Source organism: Etheostoma cragini, chromosome 11 (genome assembly GCF_013103735.1).
Source record: "Etheostoma cragini isolate CJK2018 chromosome 11, CSU_Ecrag_1.0, whole genome shotgun sequence".
NCBI classification, from domain to species: domain Eukaryota; kingdom Metazoa; phylum Chordata; class Actinopteri; order Perciformes; family Percidae; genus Etheostoma; species Etheostoma cragini.
Genome location: NC_048417.1, coordinates 12,825,853 through 12,846,105, shown reverse-complemented (window position 1 = coordinate 12,846,105; position 20,253 = coordinate 12,825,853). Strand labels below are relative to the sequence as shown.

The following is a 20,253-nucleotide window of genomic DNA, read 5'->3' as shown; positions in this document are numbered from 1 at the left end:
ATACAGTAATCATCACACATTAATCCTCATGTTATTAACAAGGATTGGCCTGTCACATTATTACACCGACATTTTAGACGGATTCACGTAAACACATTTATTTTTCAGCAGGGGAGGGGGAGAGTCACTTTAAAATGGGAATGTATAAACTAAAACTAGATATACATGACAAAGGTGATTTATCACATGGCTTTAAACAAATATGGTATTCACTGCACAACATTCTTATGACTTTTTTTTTTACTAAGACACTGTTGGTAAGAGGTTTATAAAAGATGCATTTGAAACAAGATTAAATGCACTAAAGGTACATTTACACACAGTAGATATACAACAGATAGCCTGCTATAGAAGAAATGTATATTGTGAACGATGCAAAGAGCCCTGAATTAAAAGGTATGTTGTGTTGTAGTTCACAGGTAACATAAACAACACACTTATTAATGATGTGACTATAAAATGAGATATACATTAAATATAGATTTTAACAGAATCATGAGCATTGGTACTTCTGACCTTAGTTATAATACAGTAGTGCATAAAAAGTACATATATATAAAAGCTTTGATATAGCAATGCAGATTCTGTGGTGAATGGAATTTAGTCACTAGTGACAAATTAAATAGTCAAATCAAAAGTACCATAATCTATTAATTTTGGCTATTTCTTTTCTTAAGATGATAAAAAAATATATATATATAAATAAGATGATAACAATTTCTACTATTGTGCTACATTTCATATTCTGTGCTGCTGAACACATGTAAGTTTGATCTACCTCCAGTAGGCTAAATCAAACTGTGATTATGATAATCACCACAATATAATCCTCATATGTAACGGCAGCAGAGAAGTAATGTTTTAAGAACTTATTAACTCAATTTAAAAACTTCATAATGGTTCCCTCAAAAATAAAAGAGATAGTTGCCAACAAACAAATTGGATATGCAGGGGATTCACTTATAACCTTGAAATAACAGTCCAGGGCACAATAAAAATTAAATAGTTAGACATACTCAAAGTTCTACTGATACAATGCAGTAATAATACAGTGTTCAGTGGCAGAAACTTGTTCAGAACGATCATGGTCTATAACCTAAAGTTTGTTTGACTACAGCTACGTATGCTACGCCATCAACTAAGCCTACAATCACTATCAACAATGGGGTAAAAAAAAAAAGAAAAGAAATCACAGGATACATTTATTTTTCACAAAAAAAAAAAAAAGACAAGTGCATATGTCAAATAAGAACAATTCTAAAAAAAAAAAGAACATATTCTGAATGCAGGATTAACAGCACTGTACACAATACAAAAATAAGCTTCATAGTCTTAAGGAAGAATACATTTGTTTGTGGAGAAGCTTTAATCATTTAAATAAATGATTAGAATAAGCTTAAAACCCTGTTAAAGAGCTACAAATGACAACTGTAAATATTACAGACAGCTTCTCAAATCTTTGAAAATGCAACTGTTTGTTAACAGCCCCCCCCCCCACACACACCTTAATAAAAGCCCCCACACCAATCAGTTAGTTCAGTGCAGAGTTCAATTACAGTGAGAAATAAACAAACATAAAGATGCCCAGACAGCAGACAAACACCAGACTCACATTAAGAATACATTTATCTCTAGGTGACTCGTACAGCATCTCTGCAATGACTGTTGCATCCTCCTGCTGTACTTTTTGCTGATCGCTCTGTGCTCTGTCCTTACATCCACAGAGACATTCCAGTACACGCATACACCTGCCAGTCTCGTGATAAACATTGCAGCTTTCTTCTCTGGTCATCTCCAGTGTTCCATTACCAAACTGCTCTGCAGGGGTGGTGGCAGGGGATGTTTCTGTACTAGGGGTTGCTGGGTCATGGTCAGTGGATGGGACCAGGAGTTTGACATCCGCCCCATCCAAACACATCTCCTTTCTGATATCTGGGGGTATTTCTTTATGAAGTCTCCCATCTCCACTACAATGGCTCTTTTCATTCAGCCTGTAGGTCTCCTTTCGGTCCTTTGTTGAAACCATCTTGATGTTGCGGAGCCCCCATAATGTGGTGGTGCGAACCTGTTCCTCATCTGGTGGAGCGGTGCAGAGGCTGACCATGACCGCAACCGCCCCTGAAATCCAGAACAGCCCAGCGGCAAAATACATGTAGTGAACTTTAAAAATGAAGGCAGGCCTATCATCTGGCTGATCACAGCGAGGCTGGCGGTAGACAAAAGCTAGGATCAGCCGCAGGGCACCGAGTGTGAAACCTGTCATGCCTCCGCAAAATGCACCCGTCTCATTACACCGTTTCCAAAACACACCTAACAGGAAGAGGGCAGCAATTGGTGGAGTGAGGTAGCCAGCAACTTCCTGGATATAGAGGTACGTCTGTCCACCTTGCATATTAATAATAACAGGGACCCAGGCAATGCTGATTGCCACCATGACAACAACAAACAGACGGCCCACAGTCATCAGCTCACGCTGAGACGCGTTCTTCCGAACTGTTTTGTAGATGTCCAGTGTGAAGATTGTGCTTGCACTATTGAAGATCGAGTCTAGATCACTCATCAGGGCAGCGATCATGACTGCCATCATCAGACCCCTTAGTCCAACAGGCATCACTGCCATGACCAGGCGTGGGTAGGCAAGGTTTGAGCAGCCAGCCTGAGAACCACACACAGCCATGCAGTGCTCTGGCCCAATGCAGGCGATCTCGTCCGCAAACAAGATGCGGGAGATCATTCCAGGAATGACTATTAGAAACATGGGCAGAATCTTGAGGAATCCAGCCATTAGTGTAGAGCCCTTAGCATGAACAATGTTCTTTGCTGCTAGTACTCTCTGAACAATGACTTGGTCCGCACACCAGTACCAAATTGACGCAGGGGTCTGGCCAAGAATGAAGCCCGGCCATGGGATGTCTTCATCCATGGGACCTCGAAGGATGCGTAGGGAGTTTGGTTTGGGCTCAATGCGGCAGGAAGGAGAATAGGTGAAGTTCCCAGTAGCCATTATAGCAGTAACATTGGGAACTGCCAGCATGTACTTTGTTCTGACACCCTCTAGCCCGCCGACTTTGATTAGGCTGAGGATGGTTAAGGTTAGGGCTCCACCAATCATCAACACTGCCTGAAGTGCATCCGTGTAGAGTACTGCCATCAATCCACCAGTGACAGTGAGCAGTGCAGTCATACCGATGAGCAGAACAATCGACACATAAAGGTTCCACCCGAGGGACTCCTGAATGAAGAGAGCTCCAGCATATAAGTCCACAGAGAGCTTGGTAAATATGTAAAGTAACACAGACAAGAGAGCAAAGTAAACCTTTAGCCTTGTGCCACCGTAGCGTTTTGACAGGTACTCTGGCATGGTGTAGACTCCAGAGTGTATATACACAGGGATAAAAACCCAGCCAAGCAGCTGAAGAAGTAGAAGGGCATTAAATTCCCATGCTCCAACAGCAAAGCCACTTGCTGCTCCTGACCCAGCTAGGCCAATGAAATGTTCACTGCCAATGTTGCTGACAAAGAGCGAGGCGCCTACCACTATCCACGACATGGAGCGTCCCGCCAGGAAGTAGCCACTCACAGTGCTGCGATTGGCTTTCCACATGGCAAAAAACCCAATGGCTAGCACCAGAACAAAATACAGTCCTACCACAGCTATGTCCACTGTTTCCATTCCGGGACCCATTTTTACAGATTCCTTTGAAAAAAAGGAATACAAAAGTCAAACTTATAGACTCAATAAATCAAAAAGGAGCAATGGAAATGCTTTGCTTTGGTTTGCTGTCTGGATGGAATCTGTAGTCTCCACAGTCAGATCAAATTCACTAGGCGTGCGTCGGAGGGTGTTATCAACTGGCACTGAGGTCGTTCTAGTTTTAGGGGAGGATGTTGTAGGCCTCTGGTCTAGAAAAGCCTAGCGTTAGCATTCCTGCAAGACAGCAAAGACAACGAAAAACATCTCATTAGAGTCGTAATTTAAGAAGGGAAATCACACAAATGCTTAAAAGTTTACAGCCTCTCAGGACAGAACTTAAAGTGGGGTTTTAAAATGTCTGAAGTCAAACTAATCATCATATCACAATCCATAACCTAAAATTATCAAAGTCACTATAAAAATGTTTTTTTTTTTAAAGTAAAATACGGCATAGTGCTCTATAAACCACATGTGGTTTAATAAGAATGCGGATCATTCAGTTTTGCAACTGCAGTATTTTTCCAGCGTCCCTCCTTGGGTTTAGCCTGCCTATGACTTTTCTCCTTAATCTTTTTAACACAAAGAACTTAAGCCTGTAAAGCTCAATAACATTATGCAAGAAATCAAGAAGAGTCAACAAGGAACAAAAACATGTAACCAAAGACAATGCAGTTCTTACAATACCTAGTAAGTGGCCTGACTTATATCATCTTCAAAATTATTGACATGCCTCTATGTAGGTAATCTTAAGCATTTTTGGAAAATGCTAAAGACTACAAAATCGTGATATGCCATTTTATGGTTTAAGCCATGAATAAATCAAAACCACATGGACTCACCAGGACCAAAAAGGACAGACATATACACATTTCTATCTATCTATCTATCTATCTGTCTGTCTGTCTGTCTGTCTGTCTATCCCCCCATTGTCATGAATAGAATAATGTATAGAACAGAACAGAACAGAATAATAGAATAGAACAATATAAAAATAAAATTTGGCGCTGCAACTGTCACAGGGACACTAACTTAAGGCCAAGCTGATTGATATAACTGAGTAAAACAAAAACATATTATATTATTTCCCTTTCTCTAACATATTACTGATTCAGGCAAAGCCAACAACTAATTTCCACCAGTGGTGATGAAACTGGACTTCTGCTATAAGAAAGTTTAATTAATGAGACTGTGCCAGCTAACAAAAGTTTTAAAAAAAGATGGCGACGGAAACTAGCCTCGACATGCATAAAGCCCAAGGGATTTACTAAACCCTAAAGTATATTGCGCAACCACAAGGGAGGTGATGACTTATAATAATGTTTGAAAAAGTGAAAGAAATTACAGATGTTGGTACTCTTGCACAAGTCCATTTAGCTTAAATGGAGACACTGAATGCTTTCCCAATCCTTTTAAATATAAGCTACTAATGAATTAAACAGTGTCTGTCCAGTTGCCACCACGTTAAAACAGTGGCATCATGGATACCTGGTGTACAGAACAACTGCTGTTTTACTTAACGGCCTTTGAATACAAAGGAGAGTTTACACCAGTCCAAGCCATGCATGTGGTGCACAGACGCACCTATCAGGAGTGTGGAAATTTCTAGAAGTCACTGCGACTACAAGAGCTGCGCATCTTTAAGGACCTTGCATCCGAGGTGCACTGCAGGATTCGTTTTTTAGATATGAATTATAGCATACTGGCAAGTATGACATGGTGTTACAAAGCGTTTCTTCCAGGCCAAAGTCAGCGGCCAGAGCTCAACAGAACTGTCAGTTGGTTGAGACATACAGTCTTTGCATTAGACACATGATAGAAATGGTACATTCATTGTCATTCCGGTAAACACTAAAGTAGGCTACAGCGTTAATGCTTAATATGACCACATATTTCAAAAGTCACAGTCACTCGTGGACTCACCGGCTTCATTGTTTAAACATTAAAGATGAACCTTGTTGGCTTATGTTAGCATACACGCTAAAGATGCTAAAACGCCACTCCACGCCACAGAGGGGAGATCTCGGAGATGTGAATGAAGAAGTGACTCCTTCCTGAAGACCGGTCCTTCCAAAGGATAGCTGCGTCCTCTTACTACGCAGTGCTCCTTCACAGCCGATATGTTCTTTTGACGTTAGCGGTCCTTTTTATATTCTGTTCCTTACGTTTCACGGGTACCGTGATGACCGCTAGACATTTGCTGCCTCTCCTCTTTATATGAGCCCGTTCAATCCGCGCCCCACCCACGTGTACACACACAGCCGCGAGGCGTTTGGGTGCTAAAATGCCAATTGGAAATTTCTCAAGATAATAATCCCGGACTCTTGTATTGACAGATGTTTACATTAACTAAATATTAAAAGGAAGCCTTTATTTAAAAAAAAGTGGCCAACAAACACTTTCCAAAGCTTGTTTTAATTAAGAGAAGATAATTCACCACTTTGTTTAAGTTGCTTTTTCTATCAAAAATAACGTAATAAACAACCCCTATAAATTGTATCAAACTAATCGGAATTAAACAATGTAAACTCTGTTAACTTTGTATTAGCCTACTGACAATGACGCTGACACTTAATTTATATAGTTGCATGTTTTATTTTCTATGGTAAATGCAATACGTTGCTATAAACACACCTACCTCATAATAAAGTTTAGATGATCTTTTCCAGCATGCAACCACAGTATATATATGAAGTTGATTTATTAACCTGAAATGACTCAGTTGTAATGTCTCAAATTAGAAACTACTAGAACGCCCTACTCTGATTGATCTTTTAATCGGATGTTGGAATATGGAAACATCCAGAAACGTTCATGCTGCCTCTTTTTTTTTACTTTTTCATTGCTTGATTTTTTATAAAGCTTCCCTAAAATGGAATGTATCCTGTAACAGCCCAGACCAAAAGAGAAGAGACAGAAAGGTATGCATACGTATTTTTTGCAAGCAGATATAGGCCTATTTTTGTTTTACAACAGGGATGAACATGATGACATTGAAAGGCATCAGGCTAGTAGGTGAGGAAATGGATGTCACTTTAGGCCATAGGAGGAAATTTTCCGTTAGCGGTGGCTAAAACGACCTCTTTGGGGGGGTACCAAGCATTCCTTTATGCAGGATAAACCCTGTCTATATTGGCTAATATAGGCTATATATAACTGGCAACAGCTTCAGCAGTCACATGGTTGACTTCCAACAAAACATCCTGCAAAGCAGACATGCTTTGCATACTACCGGGGGAGGGAATCAGTAAATTTCCACTCACTCTTGTAGAGAGATATTTTGGAAAATTCCATTTCAAGATAAACTTCACTTCCCAGCAAACCCTGCGCGTCTGTGTTTATTGAGCGACAGCAGGTCACTCGAGGACAAATGGTAGTGTAATTTCTTTAACCTTTATGTTCTCTTGGAAATGAACACTTTTGTAACATTTATGTTGCTTTTTTTCCTAATACCACAAGTATAAACATCACTATTACCAACTTATTACCACTAGTTTAACACTTGTTTTTCAAATTCGTGGTCATTTGTATTAAATATTATCCAAATTATGAGATAAAAAATAATGAATATTTTTGACAAATAATAATATACCAAAAAAATAAGAACCTGTCAGCAAACCATTTCAATTTTGTTTTCCAATGCTACAAAATTTGTTAAAATACCCCAAATTCCATGAAAGTAATCATTAATTTGACCTGCGAAGAACATTGCATGGAACCATCCATCTTAGTTTTGGGCAATTTGGTTGAAAGAAACCCAAAATTCTGAGGTAGAAAGTTTGAAAACAACAGGAAGGTTAATTAATTAAACTTATGAATTAATTTACCTTTATGAATTTATCGTGTGGCTTTGCAATTGTCCTTATTCTCATGTTATGTAAAAGAATAAGTCATTTTACCTTGAAACTCCTTAAACGTATTCCAATCCCAGAACACAGAAAGCCTGGGTAAATATATTAAATAATACAGCTCTCATAATGCAATAATACATAAAACAGCAGGCCTTACGAGCAGTATATAGAAAGAGAGGAGTAAAGAAAAAAGTCATTTGTCAGACATCAGTAAATTGTTTGGGTTCTTTACGCTGTAATGCCCACTTTTTAGCACATTATATCATTGTAATAATAATTATCATAATCATTTTAACAACCATTAAAACAATTTAAGAATCGTGCACTTTAGTATCTGCAATATGTGGAATAAAGCATTCTTTTCATTGACCACACAGTGGTTATTCAAATGAAGAATATAGCCTGTGTAAAACAAGGTTGTAGATTAACCGTGTCAGCAAGTACTTAGACCGGGGAAAGATCATGGTTACCCATCATGCATTGAGGTTTTGGGGAGATCAACTCTAGCGTCTGGCTCTAAAAACTGCCGCCACATTAATCTTTTAAGATTATCATTGCTCTCATCTTGCAACTGACAGTCATGCATTGTACAGTGTAATTGATCTTGTGCAGGCCTAGCTCACTTTAAAGTTCCTGTTTGCTTTGGCCAGCCTCTTCATCCCAGCAATAGGACCTGTGGTGTTAACTAGCATCATGTCTCAAATTATGTTTTTCATTGTGGGAGAGCTCATGACAAAATAGTTTCGTTATAGTTCACTACTCAGCAGGTTATTTATAAGTAGGCCATGTGGAGATATTAAATGTACCTCATTTCAAAGTCTTTTAAAGTGATTTCTCAGTCACTCAGTAAATGTAAAGTTGGACTGACCACTGATTTGCTGTTTATTTAGTCTATTATTGATTTGTATATCACTTTCTTTTTTTATTAACCTCCCCTCCAGGTTTATGGAGGAAAAAGCAGCAATGCCACAACTCTCTCTCTGCTACAAGAGCTGGCTCCAGTATATATATATATATATATATATATATATATATATATATATATATATGTACACTTGTGACACTACACTGCCAAAAAATAACTAATTTCTACATTGATGTGCTGAAGAAGCCAGTGCTGAGAGGGGACATTTTGGACATTAGGACCTTATTCTAATATATTAAGGTTGAAGAACTTCCTCAAACTCTTACTCAAAGTCTTAGCCCATTTTTTTTCTTCAAGATTCTTCATCATCAATACATTTTTCATGTGACAGAACTTTGTCAGCAACACATTTTTGGAACTAAAACTGAAAGATAATAATTGCTGTGCTCTTGCTCTCATGTCACAGTACTCCAAAATTGTAGTTGATGCTAGTTACAAATGTCCTCCCATTCATTGTTAGGGAAATAGGAAGTGGGGGAAAGTGGAAACTGGTATGCAGGATCATATTTACCATGACCTTGTTTTCTCAGTGAGATGGGGGCTTGATTCTCATCGGTAAAAGTATTCAGTATGAATCCCCACAAAGCTATTTAAGGACAAACATTAGAAGCATATGGGCTTACAGTATGTACAGGAAAGCATCTTGCTTTACTGTGTGAATTAGCACACCTTACTTTGTTGTTAGTGCTAACATTTGGCTCTGGCAATCATATACAGCTCATAGAACCATGGTTAGAGTGTGTACTTATAATGAAAATGCTGCACAATCTTCTAGATTTGTTCATTCTTTTTAATATCCATCTGGATCTTTGCAAACTGAGTTTGGTACAGGGATGAATTGTGCAAAATTGTAAGTGAATTAGTTTTATGACCACTGAGATATGTTTGTTTAAATGTATCATGTTGCTGTAGCGCCACATTAGCAAATCTGGCACACATTTTCGCGGGATCTCTTTTTTGTTTTTGAAATTGCACAGTGCTTACGTATGATGACAGTTTGTCAGGGAGGCAACTTGTACAAGACTTTAGCAACCCCTTCAAGGTCAATGTTGACCTGTGAACTTGTCACAGGAAAAGCTCTATTATGGAATTATTTAACATTTAGATTCTTAGATATCTCTTCTTCTGTTCCCTTCTTCTAGTAGGGATGCATCTGTCCAGGAGGTGAACTGGCATCTCTCCAGCTACCAGTCCACCACCACACTTTGATCCATATTGGGACTTGAACCACCAACCTTCCTTTTCCCCACCAAACTCCCTACAGACTGAGCTACTGCCACTCGTCACATGCAATCTACGCACATAACCTTTGTTTCACAAAGCAAGTGAGCCAGATCATCTTTGAGTTAGCTGACATCCCACAAATATTTGCAAACTTGAAGATAACAGGTTTCACCGGGCTAGATACCGCAAAGTGTGTACGTGTGTAACTCTTTCCAAACCATCAATGAGCTTGTTTAAGAAGTGACATTTGAGACGAAGACAGATCAAGTGTGGTGCAACTACTGTAAATCAAATAAATAGAATTTCATCCGAGAGTTCGTGCATGTCATTTTGCGCAAATAGGCCATACCTATTCTTAAAATATAAAGTGCTTTTTAAATGGCCACATGGTGGTGCAGCCCATGCCAGAACCTACTAGGTTATGCATGACATACCCTTCCAAAATGTTAATGGATTCGTTAAAGTAGTTTTTAATGATACTTTCCTAAATAACAGACAGACAAGGACAGTTGAAAAAATAAACTCATAGGTGGAATTAAAATGGTTTAATGAAAAAGAAAATTGAGACTGTTTGGTGTCTGCTTCATTCTTAATTTCCCTGTTTTGTTGTAGGTTATTGTTTTAGTTTAATAATAAATAAGTATGACAAATGTAAAACAGTCCTTGAGAAGCAAGGTAAGAAAAAAAAGTTGGCAGACAATGTTGGCAAAAAACAAAACCTATGAAAGAGATAGATATTAAACAGTGAATAGTGCTGTGTGGTGAATTCTCACATTTCTAGTTAGTTAACTGAGAAGGTAAATCTTTTGTTTTTGCTGCATTTTGCTGAACTTTCAATGCACTGTGTTGTGCACTAGATGCTTCATTCTGCATGGCTTTCTCACTCTCAAAACAGCCTAATTAAGCCTATTCTAATGTTTTTTGAGAGGAAAGGCAGAGTTGACTTTTAAAAAATGAGTTCTATGATGTTTTTAACTTATCTAAAACTGTTTTGACTGTAGTGCCAGGATTGTTTTATTTGCTAAGGCATTCTTCGGATTACCTAAAATACAGTTTGGTGTTAATGTGGAAATGACAGGCCTCACTTTTTAGAGCACAGCGGGCAGATACTTTCCAATACTTGGTTTTCTCATAGACATCTTTTATATTATTGGTAAATACTGTATTATGGCATTAAGTCTATAAAAATATGTTGTATTATTAAATTAAATGATACATCTCTGGTGCAAAAGGCTTAGAAATATTATTGTCCACTAGCTGCCTCTTGATTGTTAGAATTGTGAGGCCTGTAAATGTTGCAAACATGTATAATGTTTGATGTAAATAAATGGTCTGTGAAATTAGGTTTTTCTACAGTTCGTTATTTAACAATAGCCTATTGAACATTTAGTAAGTCACTTAAATTACACACAAACATGCTACAGCAAACAGTGCAATACTGTGATGTCAGCTTAACAAGAGAAAGCATAATATAATAAATATAGGGTATAGTAAACTTGCAAAACACTTCAAAAAGGTAACAGTAACTTTGAAGGCTAAAAATAAAAGGGAAATGGTTTTGACTGTAAACAGCTGTACATCGGATAGAACATGTAGGTGAAAAGTCACAACTTAGAAATCTTAGTTTGATCACAGTTCTGACTTGCAACGTCAATATATTCCATGAATTGTCACAAAAGAAGAATGACCAGTATTTGTCAATGAATAACTGTTTTGTACAAATACTAATAGCCTATAAAAGTTGAATATTTTGCATTCAATGAATTACAAGTGCTTGAAACAAGCAAAATCACAAATAACTTTTCAAATAATCTCACTGATTCACGTCCTACCTTTTAGTTTAAAAATGTGTTCTGTGTTGTGTATTTCCTAATATTTGTACTGATACTTTTAATATAAAGTACTGTTATTGGCCATAAGGAAATGTTTGTGTAATACAGGAGCTCCATCTAGAGACTGGTGCCTTGTGTGCACATACAACCTGTTCAATTTAATTTAATTCAATACAATACAACTTTATTACTCTGTACTGTATATATATATATATATATATATATATATATATATATATATACACACACACACACACACACACACACACACACACACACACACACACACACAGTAGATATATACATACATAAATACATCATTCATACAAACTTCCAAATATATATGGAGTTTATAAACAATGATTTAAATTGTATATAGCACATGAATATCATACCATGTCAATTAATTAAAACTTAACTTTTCATCCAAACCCTTCCTAATTTTCGTACCTCTGGGAAGAAGAATTTGTTAACTCTTCTTGAACTGAGTAATGTTTGTGCTTTGCTAGACTTGGAGTTCCATATCCAAATTATTCCATAATTTCACAATACAGATAACAGTAAAATTCAAATACTCTTCATATTTGTATGAACATGTTTCTTTAAATTAAACTTTCCTAATAAATTATAACCACCCTCCCTGTCAAGAACAGTTTTTGTATCTTACCTGGTAATAAATAATGCATGCTTTATACATTATTTGTGCTGTGTTGTTTGCTCATGCCCAATCCTGTACAATGTAACCTTGACTAATTAAATCTCTACTTGATTGCCTAAACTAGGACATTGTTACCCACCTGGATGCAATCAGAAGATACTGATCTTTGGCTTATTAGCCCTTTGTCTTGAGAAAAAAAGGCATGCAATGCATGCTAACTGAAAGCCGTAACCTCGACTAGAGGGGAGGACCGAGCCAAGGCATAAAGAGAGAAAACAGCCAGTCGTGGTGTACATTTTACAAACTAACCTTTGTCTTTTTTCCACCATGCTCAGACCCCTAAAAGTATGACAAAACTGTAAGAGATGTTTGTCTCTCCTGTCATTGTCAAATTGGGATTGCAAAATTGCCACAACAGAAGGCAGAGGCAGCGCCCAAGAAGGAGCATCTGGAACTGGTTGGACATGGGCCATGTCCCGGGCCTGCGGGTTGACCCACTGCTCATAGAATGAGGCTACAATGGGGTACTCCAGTAATTTCGGTACAGGTGTTTATTACGGTATTGATTTAGTTCTTGTTTTTAACAGTGAGGGATGGAAACCAACAAATGGAGAGAAACACAGAATAAAATACTCTCAAAAAAGGAACTAAGGTTTGTACTGTGGGATGGGTTTTTGAACACTGAATGAATTTAGTTTGCTTGACTATGTGTACTTTCTTGATCATGGCTTCTGTGTTATCGAAGATGGTGAGGTGTTATTAAAGATGGTGCCAAGATATTTAAAACAGCGTTATCAAAGATGGTACCAAGATATTTACAACAGCCACCTTCTCGCTGTGTATAACTGTAACTGACGCAAAGAAGTTATGGGCAAAACCTTAGTTGAAAATGTCAAATTTTTAGAACCATTACATTTGACGTACCAATGAATTCTGTCATGATGACATTGTTATTACATAATAACTATAACTGGTAATGCAGAACAGAACTAGATCCTACAAGGTCTCAGATTAAAAGACTGATGTGACAAATGACATGCAGTATTTCACTTAAATTAAAGATGAAAATATTGGGGACACATGGGATACGTCAGAGAGCAGGAGTACGACGTTTCTCGCAGCAGACATTTGGACTTTTTTGAACTATATTTTTATGCAGTATCAGCAGCAACTTGACAAGTACATTTGAAATTGGGAACAAAAGAACTTGAACAAAATGGATTAAATACACACTTGTGTGTAACCAAAAGCAGAAATAGCGCATTTTCAAAGCAGACATTTTACATAATACCAGGACCCTAAAACACAGGTGGCAGTAGCTCAATCTGTGGGGAAGTGGGTTTGGGAACCCAGGTGCACTGGCACTGTAGTGATTACTAACAAAATACTTTAAAATAAAATTGAGTAAATCATTTTAGGGAAAGAGATTACTTCTTATATCACTGTTTTTTTTTGTTTTGTTTTTGTTTTAGAAAAAATATTGATACCAGTATCGACCCAAGATTTTGTGTGCTATTCAAGCTCTCCTTGTGTCAAATGTCTGCCGTGAAAAGCGCCCATATTGAACTGTTTAGCTATGCCTAATTTCAACGTATGTATGCCTATTTAAAGTTAGTGAATATTACATATAAATAACCCCTTTATTGAATATTTCCTAACTAAACAATATCAAAACAACACACATATGTTTTTAGTTTTTATTTGCAGTTATAATATAACATAAATAAATACAAGTATGGCTAAGGTTATGTTTTAAGTATGTTAATGACTGTAATAAAAGATTCTATGAGTGGGGTTGCAATACAGTGTGCAGTCCACACTCAAAAATCTGGCAGTGAAGTGAAAGGTTTGTGAACGCGGCACATCCTGGACTATACCAAAAGCGAGTGCAGTGAGTTCACAGTAATGTCTACAACTCAATTTTAATGATGCAGGAGGAAAATTGTGTTTATTTTTGCTGTAAAAGAGAATTCAGGTTAAGCTTTCCGTGTATTTACCAAATTATGTCGGTTTAAATAGAAAAAAGGAATCCTATTATTGAATAAAACACTCCCTCCCACCCATTCTCTATCAGGGAGTGGACCTTCCGTCCGCCTTCAGCTGAGTTTGAGGATCTCCTCCCCGTTCTGACTATCAGCCATCTGGGGATGTTTAGCGACACACGACTCATCCGCTGGTCAAATAACAGGTTTACCATCTCTTTTCTTTGAGCTCGGTTAGTGTGAAGGATGCACTATGAGGACCGGGCTGTCGCTTCTTTGAGTCGGACTGCTTTGAAGCGAGGGTGCTTTGGCGCATCTTGGGTTTGTTTCGCAGTTGGTGAGTCATTGATGCACCTGACAGCTAGCTAATTTTGTTTACGGGGCGATGCTCCAATATATGTTTTCTTATTGTAAACAGAATACAATACAATTTCTCTGGTACTCTAAAAAACGAAACCCTGGCGTTAAAATATTACGTTAACGTTACGTTATTTTAATAGCTAACGTGGCTGCTTCTTCGAATTTCAACGTTAGTTCAATTTCGTATTGACGAAAAAGTGCATACGCTAACATTAGCTGTACACAAACATAACTTTCTGTAAATAGATCTTACTTGTTTCCTAGTCTTGGAGGCAGTAACATCCAGTCTCTGATATTGTGCAATTACATAATGTACTAGCTATACTCAGCTCCATAATGCTACAGGATCCTCACGGGCCAAAAGCTGCAGCAGCCAGCTGTCATTTGGCCAAAGTTTGTGTTGTGTTGTCTTCTCATCTGCTTTCTCGCAGCGAAACACCGTCACTTTAAAGCATGCTGTGGTGTTGGTCTCAGTCAGGTGACACAGTCGATAGCTGGGCTTGTTGTGTGCCGTAGTGCGCGTGTCCACCAAGGTGTCCACCCTCAAAGCACACACTCCGCTGCCTAACAACAGTCTGTAGAAATCCATTGTTTTATCGCACTTGGTGTTCTGCTTATACCTACAATGAGGAAGTGAGAATGTACATTTAGTTCTGCTTGGCCTACACAATTTAATTATCTAGCTGTCAGCTGTGATCAGACGAACACACACAAATAATACCAATACAAATAAGTTGTCTCCTTGCAGGGAGAATGATGGTCCATCTAAGGAGAAACATCTGAACAGGTTCTGTGTAGAATAGCATCACCTACTCTGTGGTATGGTTTGCTTTGAAAGGGTGACTTTTTTATTTATTTTATTTTTTTTATACATATTTGGTCTTTAACCACTCTTAATTTTGATAAAGCTGTCAATGTGAAAGAAAACGTTGGAAATGTCAATCCATATGTGACAAGTTGGTAGCCAGGATTTTTTTGCAGTCACGAGTACTGCATGTGGCTTTTAAGGATTAGAAATGTTTGATGTCATGAATCTGTTTTGGTCAGAGATTACAAAACCGGTTGGCATACATTTCTTTTCTCCATTTGATCATTTAAAGACATGTTTTATATCACTCAGTTACTTTTGGTTTAGTTTGCTTTTGTAAACTCTTGAGTTGCGGTAATGTGTAAATTTGAATGGTGCAGGATCAATTAAGCTTCTCATCTCATGGAATGGGTACTAGGTAATGGGTGCATGTATGTGGCATCTTCAATCATATTCAAAAAAGATCATGGTGAGAGAGATCAAGAGCATACTATTACCAACCCTGATTTTCCTAAGTAAACAGTTGCACAATAGTAGCAGTTTGCTATATGTGCCATATCATCTAAAAGCCAGGCCCGAGGAAAATGCATCTTTCATACGGTATAGAGCCTAATTGATATTATTGACCAGGCCTAGGTTAGTACAAATACAGTATATTGTTATTGGTCTATGTATTGGCCATTATGTAACAGGAAATGCATTACAGAAATCCCCAAAGAGTACTGGTAGGCCTAAATGAAGGATAAAGTGATACAGTCTGTTTTTTAATGATCAGATAACCATTTATGTAGACTTGTCCACACACATGTTCTTGTAATATTTATTTTAGTAAACTAGTGTGTAATATTTTATTGGGCCTTATATGGTGATTCAAGTCTTCTTTTTCTTATCTTATGTCTTTGTGTCTGTTTGTAGTTGTTACTGATACTAAATCAATTTTATTTTCTGTTGTTGTGTTGTGGACAAGTTAATCAATCTGCTGGAAAATGTTATTTTCAGAAGATCTACTTGTTTTGATCACTTCATTGTATATTGTTGATGTATCAGATTACTATTGTTATTGGCCTGAAAGTTTTATTTTATTTATTTTTTCACTTTTTATGTTTATTGTTGATTAAATTTAACATATTGTTTTTACATGTATTCAATACGTGTTTAATATGTAAAATGTAATAAAATAAATAAAAACACCCACCACAAGATGACAGAGACAAAAGTTATGTCTTTATAATGCTTATGTCTTTGAGCAACAAATAAACCACTGTATTCCATTTTGGGGTGCATTTTTTTAAACTTAAACCAACCTATGCATTTTTATTTTATAAATGATTATTATTCATATTTTTTATCAATAGGCTGATATTTCCACCACTAATAGAGAGTCACCCTGCACGTGTTGTTGGGTTTGTTTGCGATGGTAAAGCTCCTCTCAGCTCAGGCACAGGGAGTCCAGATGTCTGTGCTTCTCTAATCCTGCCATCGACGCACACACGCACACGCACACGCACACACACACGCACACACACACACACACACACACACACACACACACACACACACACACACCACCCCCGCCTTTGCAATGTGCTTGAAAGAAAATAAGCTACACTTTCTAGATTATACAGTAAATTTAGCAGTTGGCTAAATGTAAACGAGAGCTAAAAGGAGAGTGAATATTTGACTTAAATCCATCAGATGGCCAGAAACACACATCCAAATAAATGCTAATGTTGCTCTGTGCCAGTTGCATATTTGCTATGACAACACTATAAACTGATAATGTTGCCTCATCTTTCCCCCTAGGCCAAAATAGCCTAGTCTTGCCGCTTTAAATGTTACTGTGTAAACAAGAGAAAACTGTATCCCTCTGTTTGTTTCCAGTCCATAACTTGTTTTTCTCTGAAAAGGGCATGCATGGCCACACAGATTGTGTTAGCAGGACTCCTCCCTCAGACTGGGAGACAGGTCAATCAGACAAACACTGACCATTTGTCTCTATGGCCTCAGAGCTTGTATATATTAGTGAACTAGGCTAATTGGCTAATTGTATTTGCCATAAACGAGTCTAAGAGGCAGAAGGATATCCAGGAGGCTGTAGACAGAGAGATACTACCGCCGAGCTAAATATTACTTTGAGTTTGAAAAACCTACATGTCTCTTTCCTTAAAACTCTCTTGTTTGTCTCACTTCTTTTCCAGAAATATTGTTCTGAACATGGTTGTATCAGACTGATATATCATGGATCCTGAGGAGTTAGAACTGCAGAATGACTACCGGTATCGTAGCTATGCAGTGGTCATTGAGAAAGCACTGCGAAACTTTGAGTCCTCGAGTGAGTGGGCAGATCTTATATCCTCTCTGGGCAAGCTCAATAAGGTACGTTATGATGCACAGAGTGGACTTGATGCCATAGAAATAGTGTAACTGCTAATATCTTTTATCTTTTATCTTTTATGTGGTTATATTATCTCAGTATGGCCTGCTAATAGTGTAAGACTAAGTCTGTAAAATGAAGAACTTTGGTCTAGTGGAATATCTGAACTTACATTAGCATTTGCGGTTGTCATCTTCACAGCTGCTTTGTGTGCGTCAGTTCTCTGTCCTTCAAGTACGAGGAAGTTATCGTTGAGACTCTCTCTCTGTTATACACCCTTATTGCTATTCTGGCTATTTATTTTTGGGTTATAAAGGTGCATACTGTATGTTTACTTTGGAGTGTCAATGTGTGTCGATGCAAAAACATAGGTCTTTAAAGTACACAGAGAATGTGAGAGAAAGTCTATGACAATATGCACAACATTTCCTCAATGTGCCTGTAGGATTTATTGGATGTTTGTACAAAATTCTCACTTTATAGTTAATCTTTTTAGTTATCGGCCAACCCAGTTTTTTTGTCTTTCTTTCAGGCTCTGCAGAGTAACCTTCGCTACTCCCTGCTCCCCAAAAGGCTGATCATAGGAAAGCGTCTTGCCCAGTGCCTGCACCCTGCTCTGCCGAGCGGAGTACACCTCAAAGCTCTGGAGACCTACGAAGTCATTTTCAAAATCATCGGAACAAAATGGCTGGCCAAGGATCTTTTTATATACAGGTAAAGAAATTGGCATGAATTTGTTACTGCTTCAAGGAGAGAGTTGGTCTTATTATGTGCACAGCTTTTTATGATACAACTCGAGTGTGTTCATGGTTTACAGTTCAGGATTGTTCCCGCTGTTGGGCCATGCAGCCATGGCAGTGAAGCCAATGCTGCTGACACTGTATGAGCGTTACTATCTACCGCTGCAGAGGGCTTTGCTGCCCAGTCTTCAGGCCTTCATAACAGGACTACTACCAGGCCTGGAGGAGGGACTGGAGGTTTACGACAGGTATGTAACATGACAATATTCTAAATTTCTCTCATTGTCAACAAATCTCACGAAAAGACCAAAACCAACAACGATCTTACTAACAGGTATTGTCTGTGAAGCTAAAGCCTGACAGCTTATTACTCTGGGCCTTAAAAAACTGCAAGAAGACACACTGTTAAACTGGGTGACATGTTCTTGCATTATGATGAACATGGACACAGTAGTTTCTTTTGAGTGAATCCTACAAACACCACCCTGCAATACTAAAAATCAAAATAATATAAAATATCTGCAGCTGAAAAAACTCAAATTGTGCACTATTTACCCCTGTTTAATAACTGTTTTGGCAGTTTACTTTTGGTCTCTCTTGAGATATTGTGTGTGTGTGTGTGTGTGTGTGTGTGTGTATATTTATATATGTGTATATGATGGATGGATGTGTATTTTCATCTATTGAAGTGTTAACGAATGCTGTGTTCATTTTCATTAAATTGCCTATTCTGCATTGTTTTTATATACATTTAAATATGGGACTCCAAAAATGTACTTTGTACTTTGGCAACCTAATTTAAGGGCTTGGTGGTCAGTGTGGCCAGTGCTTAAAAAAAATTAGTGTCTATCCCTGACCTAATACTGACAAACACATGCTTTTTAGAGTAATTTTGGGTGAGTCAGTTTGGGTGACTCCTTAGGATTGTATACTTCCTAAACCGTACTTCTATACTGAAACAACAGAGGCTTTGGATCACAATTATATGGTATGACACAACTACAACAAGGGCAGCCTGCCACTCGGAAATACAGATTTAATGATTGCATAAGAGGGAGTTTTCTTCATTTTGTACTCTCTCTCCCTCGCTTTCTGTCCAGGACTGATGCCTTGCTGCTCAAGCTGTCCTTGCTGGTGGGTCAGCAAGTGTTCTATGGTGCGCTGTGGGGCACTATGCTGGTCACCCCCTTGGTGCGACTGCCTGCCTCAGTCTTTATAGTCACACATTTTGACTGCATGGCGTCTCTGCGCCAGCAAACATACATGCTAGGCTACGACCACCGACTGGTGGTGAGTGTCTGTGTTTGTCTCACCGCAGAAATGTGGAATGAAGCACATTTAATAGTTATGGAGATATTGTTGTATTGTGGACATATTTCAGTCATGTTTCGGTTCTGCTCCACGACCCATCTTTTTGTCATCTGTCTGAACTTCTGAGCTTCTCGGCTTCTGTCTGTCTTCAGATTAAGTCGGTGTGTCTTTCTCTGCAAGATTCAAATGTCCTGGTGCAGAGGAACATGCTTGAAATCCTGCTCTACTTTTTTCCCTTTGCTACATGCCTGGTAGGTACACACATAAACGCACTCACTACCTGTTTTATTTGGACAACATATTTGGTTCTAAGTGATCTCAATAAAGTGTTTTTACATTTCCACTCCTGAAATTACTTGTCAAACATAATTAGATTCAGGTTATTAATGGGGAAAACGAATTACCCTGTAATTACATTTTTTTATATATATATATATATACAGTGGGTACGGAAAGTATTCAGACCCCTTTAAATTTTTCACTCTTTGTTTCATTGC

General features: G+C 38.0%; 2 protein-coding genes across 4 annotated transcripts in view; one reads left to right on the top strand and one right to left on the bottom strand.

Annotated features, from left to right (window-relative positions):
- Positions 1-232: 232 nt before the first annotated feature.
- On the bottom strand, positions 233-3,703 carry slc5a3b (solute carrier family 5 member 3b). The gene has a single exon (XM_034885526.1). It carries the CDS (start codon positions 3,683-3,685, stop codon positions 1,553-1,555), a length of 2,133 nt encoding a protein of 710 aa, XP_034741417.1. The 5' UTR covers positions 3,686-3,703; the 3' UTR covers positions 233-1,552.
- Positions 3,704-14,257: 10,554 nt separating this feature from the next.
- Positions 14,258-20,253, top strand: part of dop1b (DOP1 leucine zipper like protein B) — a 37,446-nt gene continuing 31,450 nt past the window's right edge. For all 3 annotated transcript variants that reach the window (XR_004658591.1, XM_034886202.1, XM_034886201.1), the window contains exons 1-6: positions 14,258-14,500; positions 17,530-17,707; positions 18,238-18,419; positions 18,523-18,693; positions 19,546-19,735; positions 19,909-20,007. Coding sequence is in view for 2 of the 3 variants with exons in the window: in XM_034886202.1 (XP_034742093.1) it covers positions 17,570-17,707; positions 18,238-18,419; positions 18,523-18,693; positions 19,546-19,735; positions 19,909-20,007 (780 nt within the window). In the remaining variant the exon portion in view is untranslated. The remainder of the gene's footprint in view (positions 14,501-17,529; positions 17,708-18,237; positions 18,420-18,522; positions 18,694-19,545; positions 19,736-19,908; positions 20,008-20,253) is intronic.